Here is a 9135-nt window from a genome sequence, read left to right as displayed (position 1 = left end):
AATCCTGCAGGTAACTTAATTTTTCATTTTTAGCAGTAGGATAAATAACTGTGTATAAATATACATTATATTGCTTTGCATTTGCATGCAAAACATGGAATACATGCTTTATTTGTCATACTTTACAATATGCAAATAATGCAAACCCTATTGGGGACAATTTATTGGCAAATCATTTCTGAAACAGGGAAGTACGTGGTTGTGTGAAGGAGAGAATAAAAACACTGGAGATGTTCTTAATTTTATTTTTTGGTCATTAATTGCCATGGTCGCAATGTTTTTTTTCCCTCCAATATTCATGAACAGTTTTTTGGGTAATCAGGTAATGCCTATAAATCTTCATCTTATAAATCTTGTTCTGTACATCCACTTTTAAAAAAGTTTTGTGCTGCTCTTTGATACCTGTCTCAGTATCCTCACATAGTCACCACTTTCTGTGAGCATCTTCCCTGGGTTTAGGGTGATGGCTTTCCCTGCGTTCCCATATCCTATGCAGCTCCCCTGGTTGGATCACTCCGGTGGTTCCCAGCAACGCTCCAGCAAAAGGCAATGCTGTCCTCTGGTGTTTCCCGGCAGGATAACCGGCCTGCCCGCTGCTCGGCAGGGACTGGGGGCACTGGGAGCACTGGGAGCACTGGGAGGGGCTGCTGTCCTGAACATGGGACGGCACTCCAGGACGTGTCCCCTTTCGCGTCTGGGTTAGGGTTGCTTTATGCCTAATAAATACAGGAATTAAGGAAAACTCTGCAACATATTCACATACTTTTATATTGACTGTTTCAGTTTTGCTCTCATGTTTAGTTTTTCTTGTTCTCTGATCATGTCTTAGAAGCAGTTTTCATATTCCTTGGGCATGACAGAGAATATTCCTTTATTTAACACCAAAGATTTCAGTTTGCAAATTGTTGTTGGAACAAGGGGGAAAAACACAAGGCAGCTGACCTTGCTTAATAAAACTTAGAATATTTTTTCCTGAAATTATGCGGTTGTCTTGGATTTACAATCCTGGTTTTGGGCAATTGTGCTAAAGGTGAGGACAGGTGAGTACTTGTGGTGCCATCACACACCTTGGCTCTCCCCAGAGTAAATCCTCTGTGTCTGTGTCAGATGGAGGTGAGTGTGCCCTGTCATTTCTGCTCTGTTGTCACCCTCAGTGATAATACCATAAGTGAGAGCCCTGGAAATAGGTTTGTTCCATAGGATTCTCCCTCTGTGAGCTGAGTGACTGCAGCAGCACAGGCACTGCTGTAAAATAGACTTGGCAGCTGTCCCATGAGCAGCACAGAGGGGAGCTTTGCACAGCGACAAATGAAGTGCCCATGAAATAATTCAAACGTAGCACAGTAATTTCTCTCAGTGCAAAACCTGGGGATTTATTAACTTGAAGCACAGGTAAGGTGGTTTGTCTGGAAAATAATTTGGCTTCACAGGATAATTTTGAGGTTTTAAAGACATTCAACCTGGCAGAACAAAGACCTTTTTTTTTTTTTTTGGTAGCTTAATTTGGAAACTGCTGAGAGAAGGGCCTAACTTGGCAGCAGAGTGCCAAGGAGCAGGAGACCGGGAATGTGAGGAGTGTGGAGGTGGGGCTTTCCCTTGGCTCTGCCACCCGTGACCCCACGAGGCTCCTGAGTCAGCACTCATCAGTGTTTCCCAGCACAGCCATATTCCATAAATAACTGATTTGGGCAGCCAGAGGTCAGAACATCTGGCAGGAGGCCCTGAGGGCAGGCAGGGCACCACTGCCTTCCCCAGGGCAGAGGAGGACATGGCACATGCCCTTCTGTAACTCAGTTGTGCTCAGGGAAAGCCAGAGATGTTCTGGTGGGTTTCCTCATGACAAGATCATGGTTTGCTCTGTTTTGCACTTCTAAAAATTAGTGTATCTGTATTGGAGGCTGTATCTCAACTGTCTATACAGGCATGTTCCAGCTGATCCTCTCAGGACATGATTACTGAACAGCGTCTGTAAATCAAGGGGAATTTTCATCATCTCTAAGGGAAAATGTGACATTACACTATCTTGTAATATGGCAGAGAGGTGGTTCCAGATCCCACAGCTGCAGCCAGACAGGTCTGAGGAGCACAGAAAGTGAAGCACAGAAAATAAAGCAACCAAAATAATAATTTTATCATGTTTACATAGATCCCTCAGAGAAAATAAACTGGAACAGCACATCAAACAGCACATGGGAATGATGAAAGCAGGAGGAGGAAAATGCAAAGGAACATCCCATCAAGGCCAATTCAATTCACTCTGACAAGAACTCCTTTGAATGTCTGTAAATATGTGGTTATGTCTGTCCACTGTGTCCATGCTGGCAGCTGGGCATTGATTTGTTCTGTATGTTCCAAGATGGCCCAGCTACCCCAGGTACATCCATAGTCACTGGATTTAGTGAGTGCGTGTGACAGAGGACACTGCCGGGATATTGGCTGAACCCTCTGATGAGCAGAAACTGCAGGAGCTGGGCCTGGTTACCCCAGAGAAGAGAAGGCTGAGGGGGAATGCCATCGATGCACAAAAATATATCCAAGGGGTGTCAGGATGGTCCCACACTCTGTTCAGGGACAGGATGAGGAGCAATGGCCATAATCTAAAACACAAGTTCCACCTCAGCATGAAGCAGAACTTCTTTTCATGGAGGTGGCAGAGCCTGGAACAGCTGCCCAGGGAGGGTGTGGAGTCTCCCTCTCTGGAGACATTCCAACCCCACTTGGACACGTTCCTGTGTCACCTGCTCCAGGCGACCCACCCGGCCCGGGCGGGGGGACGGACTGGGTGATCCCCTGAGGTCCCTTCCAACCCAGCCACTCTGGGAATCCGTAAAGGACGGTTATGAAGGTAAGTGGGTGCAACTTTTCAGAGAGTTGGATTCCAAAGGAACCTGGGGATGTGTGGCAGTGCTTCAAGAACGGGCACGGTGCTGGTAGTAAGGACCGCGCTCGGATCCCAGCTCCAGTGGGAAGCGATCCCGCCCCCGGGATGGCCCCACCCCTGCTATGACCCCGCCCTCGTCGTGGCCCCGCCCCGTCGTTGGCCCCGCCCCCGAGTGGCCCCGCTCCTTGCTGGTGCCGCGTTGCGCGGATCGCCGCCAGGTGGCGCGCAGGCGTGGCCGCCCCTTCCTGCCCGGCCCTCCCCTTTCCCGCCCGACCCGCGCCCCCACCCGCGCACGGTGACCTCGCCGCGGGGCCGGGTCGTGACGTCAGCGGGCGGCGGGGCGGTTGCTGTGACGTCAGGGCGGTGGCGGCGGCGGCCCGTGAGGTCACGGCCCGGCCCGGCCGGCCCGGCGGGCCCCGGGCGGCAGCGGCCGGGCAGCATTTGGCCGAGCGCCCAGCCCCAGCCCGGGGGGGGCGCAGGGCGAGCCGAGGGGCGCCGCCCGCGGTGGGCGGTGGGTTGCCGCGTGCCTGGATGGAGCAGATGCGTGAACGACACGCTGGTGGTGACGCTGAGCTGCGGCGAGCGGCGCTTCACCGGCGTGCTGCTGGGAGCTGCTCCAAGAGGTTACAGCGCGGGCCACCGGGGGCAGGGCCGGCGGGGCCGGGGCGGTTGGGGCCCGCGGGCCCCGCGCCCTTTTGTTCGCCCCCGGCGGGACAAAGCGGCGGGCCGGCGAACTGGCGGGGGACCGGACTGGGGGCGAGGACCGGGGGACCGGCCCGGGGCGCACGGGGGGGCGGTGGTGCCCCCGGGCCGGTGGGCCGGACCGGCCGCGGCCCCGCACGTAGGCGCGTGAGCGTGTCGCCGGAGAGGGCCGGGGGGGGGGGGGAAACCCCCGGCCGCTCTGCGCGGGCCGCAGCGCCCGGGCCAGCACTGCCCTCCCCGGCTCCCCCCGGAGCCCGGAGCCCGCAACGGCAGAAGCCCCGGGGCCAGGCCGGTTCCTGCGGGTCCCGCAGTGCCCCCTGGTTCCCGCTGGGCTATGGCCGCAGCAGCAGCAGCCCCGGCCCTGGTCGTGCTGGGCACAGCCCGAGGTCCCGGGAACCCCAGAGGGGCTTTCTCTCTAAACAGGGCACCCACAGGCTGCGGAGCTGCGGGACGGGGACCCGCGTTGGATCACCCCAACCCCGTCCCTCGTGTGTGTGTCCCCCCCAACCCTGGCTCTGAGGTGTTGTTTCCCCTCCGGAGCAGGCCCGGCTGTCCGAGGCTGTGGCCGGGGTGTTGCTGGACTGTGGTGGTGCTCTGAGGAGCACGTTTGGTGTCTGTGTGCTCAGGAAGGGATGTGTCAGGCCGGCACTGCGTGGGAGCACAGCAGCCTCACCTCCCCGATTCTTCCTGGGAGATGTGTGGGGCAGGACTTCTGAGCTTCGTTTTTATCGTTTATTTAGTTTCACGTGGCTATCTTGGAAAATTGGAGCACTATTTTCAAAAGTCTTCAGGCACCTATGGCTGCCAGGAGTCCATAAACCAGCGTGGAGTCTGATCCCAGCCTGAGCCTTTGGCGTCCCTCCAGCACCTCAAACCAGCTACTTCTGACACCTTTTTTTACCTGTATTTTTTCACTCTAACCTTTCTCCATTATTATTTTGCTTCTTTCTTCCCCTCTCTGCCCCCAGTGGGTCCAAGAAACAGCCAGACCAGTGTTTTTCGCAGGCTTTAAGGCACCTCTGGAGCCTCGTGCTGCCCCACCCCTACCCTGGTCTGTTCTGTGGGAGAGTGACCAGTGGCCAGCTGAGCTCTGGGCTGTGGCCCAGGTCTGGATCTCATTCTGCTGCCGTCCCCTGGGGCCGCATCCTGCCCGTGGGGGTCCCGAGTGCTGCCTGGCCTGTGGTGGCTGTGACGTGTGGTGGCCAGCACGTGGGTGAGAGCCACAGCTTCTGCTTCTGGCAGTGAGCAAGAGGGGAGGGAGAGTGTGGTTGTGGCAGGTGCCTGGCTCCTGGTGAACCCCAGAGACTTGTGGTGAGCACAGGCAGCAGGCTGAAAGCACCCCCAAGATTTGAGGTGTGGAGGGGAGGAGATGTCTTGCTCATTGTACAGCAGAGCACATGAGGTGGTCTGGCAGTGGTTGGAAGGTGAAGGTCAGGATGTGTCCCAAAGGCAGCAGGAATTTATCAACTTGGTGCTGAACTTGGAGTGCCCCAAAGAGAGATGTGGCAGGGATGTGTCCCTTCCTGCTGTGCCTGGCTGATGGAGCCATGTCCTGCCAGCCTCTCCATGTGTGGGGTCACTCGTACTCTACCTGTACCCCCCGGGCAGTGGGACAGGACTGGAAGGAGAGAAGCCACCATAGCAGATTGTTTTATCTGCAGAGAAAGAGAATACCCTAAAAGATAGGGAAAGCCTGTGTGGTGGCTCTTCAGCTTTCTTTTGTGGTTTAAAGTGGTTTTAGTGAATCTGTTTTACTTAGTTGTGGCTGCCCTATCCCTGGATGTGTTCAAGGTCAGCTTGGATGGAGCTTGGAGCAACGTGGTTTAGTGGAAAGGTGTCCCTGCCCATGGCAGGGGAGTTGGAACTGGATGAGCTTTAAGGTCCCTCCCAACACAAACTGTTTTGTGATTCCATTATTATTTCTCCTAAGATGTAGCGAGTGCCATGGGCTGAGGAGGCCACCCTGAGCACCCAGGGGATCCCTGTCTGTCCAGGTCCTGCCAAATGACTCCATTATTTTAGCCACAAAAGGCAGCCACAACTTTGAACCCCAAACCACCTGCCTGGGTTTGGGGGTCTCAGCCTGCAGTCGGTTGTGTGGGCAGCAGAACTGCCTGCACCCTGCCTACACCCTGCCTTCTCCCCTGTGCCTTTAGGAACGGGGGGCTGGGGTGTAGGGAACAGTCATACCTGACTTTCCAACTGCTGGGGAATTATTTGCAGAAAAAAGTGGCTGTGTCCTTCCTGCGGGCGTCCCTTCCTGCCACAGCCTGGGTGGTGCAGCAGCACCAGGGCCTGCCCGGTGACTGGCAGTTATTTGCTTCTAATAAATTGGCTGTGCTCAAAATGAGCTCCGTAGTGTCCACGCTTGAGCGGAGATTTAAATGCATTTTGACTGCAGTTACACTGTTTTTGATAACAAGACTTGGCAGTTTTTTTGCAGCTGAACTTACAATTAGTTGTTTTTTAATTATGCACGGGCATAAATCAGAGGACTGAATCTCCTGTTCCAAGCAGAGGCTGGGTTGAGGTAACTGAGTCCATTTGGCTGCAGCTGCCCCAGAAAGGGGGATTACAAGCAGACTGAAATCCCATCACACAGTATTTCCTGCTGCTTTAATCATAGTATCACAAACTGGTTTGGGTTGGGAGGGACTTCAAAGCCCATCCAGTCCCACCCCCTGCCATGGGCAGGGACACCTTCCACCATCCCAGGTTGCTCCAAGCTCCGTCCAGCCTGGCCTTGAACACCTGCAGAGCCAAGTGTGTCAGATGGAGCATTCCTTATTCTGCAGTGAGTGGAAAGACCAGCACGAAATCCTCTTAAAAGGAGCTCTGCCTGCGTGGAAGGTGGCTTCGGGCTGGGGGGGGGACAGCACCAGGGGCTGCAGGCACGGCAGCTGGATCAGCTCTCCAGGGGTAGGACTTAACCACCTGCAGCTGGCCTCCCCAGGGCCAAAGCAGCACAAGGAGCTTGGTCTGTCAGTGCTTCCCCATCCGTAGTGTGTAGGCTAGAGGGACAGAGAAACCCCTCTAGAGTGTGTAGTGTGGGTGGATAGGGAAACCCCTCCAGAGTGTGTGGAGTGGAGGGATAGAAAAAGCCGAAGCAGCCTTGGGCTGTGGCAGGGGTTCAGTCATGCTGAACGGGTGCTGCTAGCACCTGGCAATATGGTGACAAGATAAGAGGTACCAGTGCACAGCCTCTCTGCAGCTGTTTTCCTTCCCCCTGTGCCCAGGATGTTAGGCTGGGACAGACAGTGTCTCGTGGGGAGGCATGCAAGATGTCAGAGCTTGTCTTACCTCTGCCTGGACCTGGCATGGAAGGTGTGGAAAAAGCACGATTCCTCAGCAGAACTGTTCTCTTGGCCTTTGGAGACACTTGCAGTACAGGAGTGGTTCTTCAGTGCCATGTGCCTCAGTGGGGTTTGCAGAGCTTGTCTGTCCCCATCTGGCCATGGCCCTCCTGACAGAGCCACTACCTGACCACATGGAAGGTGCTGGTGCTGAAAATTTATCTTAAACTGCTTTGTTGTCCAGCATGGCAATTTGTATAATCCCTCGGGCAAGGCAGGTCATGTCTTCTCTCAGAGCACTGGCACTGCTGTATAGACTCATGGAATCATGGAATGGTTTGGGTCAGAAGGAACCTTTAAAGGGTCATCCAGTTCCAAAACGCTGCCATGGGCACCTTCCACTGTCCCAGGTTGCTCCAAGCCCCATCTAACCTGGTCTTGAACACTTCCAGGGATGGGGCAGCCACAGCTTCTCTGGGCAATCTGTGCCAGGGCCTCACCACCCTCACAGGGAAGGATTCCTTCCCAGTCTCCCATCTAACCCTGCCCTCTGTCAGCGTGAAACTATCATACCTTGTCCTATTCCCAACAGGCCCTACTGAGAAGTTTGTCCCCATCTTTCTTACAGGCCTCCCTGCTGAACTGGTGCCCTGGCACAGGGTGACAATTGGGCAGGCAGTGCCCGGGGCCTGTAGAGTGTGCTCCATGGCATGGAGGCCATGTCCAGCCAGCAGGGTTACGGGGTGCTGATAGGTTAATCTTACAGGGGTAAACCACCCCGTGAGTTACCCTTTGGGTGCTTCACTTGTGCTGAGTGAGGAGCTCTGTGCCAGGCTGGATCCCGGGGCAGGATGTGGATTCAGTGACCTGCCCACTCAGAGGCAGGCTGTGGGAAGGGACAGGGGCCGGGCTGGCCTGCAGGAGCAGGGGGAGTGGGCTTGTGTCCACATAAGAAGCAGTGGTGTGGTGTGGTGTGACCAACTCACACAACCTCACTGCATAAAATAACCATAAGTTGTAGCCATCATTGCATTTAGAAATGGTCTCACTTTGAATTGTTTCATGAACAGTGCCGACATCTCTCTCTGGCTGTGCAAACTCTACTGGCTTTCTGGGTTGTCGTTTGAAGACGCCTACGTTCTCAGTTGTCTTGTTTAAAAAAGCCTCTTAAAACAAAAGTATTTTCTTCCAAATTATGTGATTTCAACAGCTTAATCCTTTCCCAGTTAAACTAAACTGTCATTTAACAGCATGTTCTTGCATTCTTTCAGTAATGGGAAAGGACTCTCCAGACTCCTCTCCATTGGTGAACACACGGCAGTGGCTTTGTGCTGCTCTTGGTGAGGGGTGTGGGACTCAGTGGATGCCTTCAGCTCCTCTTCAGTGCCCTTCTGCTAACGCTTGGCAAAGTGCCTCCTCTCTGTAACACCACCAAGAAACTTGCCCCTTCCTTCCTGGGGGTTGGAAAGAAAGCAATAGCTGGCAAAGAAGGGAATGGGAGTGTAGCATCTTAAACTGATGTTTGGTCTTTACCTGTTCTCCATCCCTTTGTGTCTCCTTCGTTGCTCCCCAGTACAGAATTTTGTTGTTACTTAAAAAGCCCCCACACTTCAGTGACGGTGTGTTCTCTGCAGAAGTGTCTCTAGAAAGCCAAGAGAGCAAGTGCTGCCTGGTCAGAGTTGATGTTTAAGGGCAGATATCTGTCCCAGTGCTGTGTTAGTGCAATATTTCTAATGTCAGGCCAAGGGCATAAATTCATAAATTCTGGAGACATGAATTGCTGTTGCAAGTTCCAGCATTTCAGAGGATCTGCTTTTGTCAATATCTAGGCAAGATGTTGTATCCAGACTTCGGTGGCCTGTAATGAGACTTGGCCTTGAATGACAGAACATCATCATTGTTAATCTTGCTGTTCTGAAGCAGTAGTTGATTCCTTATTTAAAGAAATATAATTGTATGTGGAGAGACTGCAGGAGAGGAGCAGAGCCGTGTCCTCACGAACCTGTGGCTCGAAAGTGCAAATTATGCACCCAAGTCAAGGTGTTCAGATTTGGAATGAGAAGTTGGAAAATCAGCCATGCAGGTACAGTGTGAAGAACTGCAGTTTCATAGCTCCCTGAAGGCTAATCCTATCACAGGCCTCCTTGGCCTTACCAGCATGCTGATGCAATAAACTGCTTTGCAGGATAAAACCTACAACTTCTTAGAGCAAAACTTTGTGCTAAGAGTTCATGGAGAAAGAGGTTTTGATCTCTGTAG

At 53.5% G+C, this 9135-nt stretch overlaps 1 protein-coding gene across 1 annotated transcript in view; it reads left to right on the top strand.

Annotated features, from left to right (window-relative positions):
• Positions 1 to 2894: 2894 nt before the first annotated feature.
• The window catches only part of PWWP2B (PWWP domain containing 2B), an 18638-nt gene continuing 12397 nt past the window's right edge, over positions 2895 to 9135 (top strand). The window contains exon 1 of the mRNA XM_029961985.1: positions 2895 to 3730. Within this exon, the coding sequence (XP_029817845.1) occupies positions 2895 to 3730 (836 nt within the window). The remainder of the gene's footprint in view (positions 3731 to 9135) is intronic.

The sequence above is a fragment of the Manacus vitellinus genome, unplaced genomic scaffold (genome assembly GCF_001715985.3).
Source record: "Manacus vitellinus isolate BGI_N305 unplaced genomic scaffold, ASM171598v3 scaffold_40_pilon, whole genome shotgun sequence".
Taxonomy (NCBI): Eukaryota; Metazoa; Chordata; class Aves; order Passeriformes; family Pipridae; genus Manacus; species Manacus vitellinus.
This window is presented reverse-complemented; position numbering and strand designations above follow the sequence as displayed.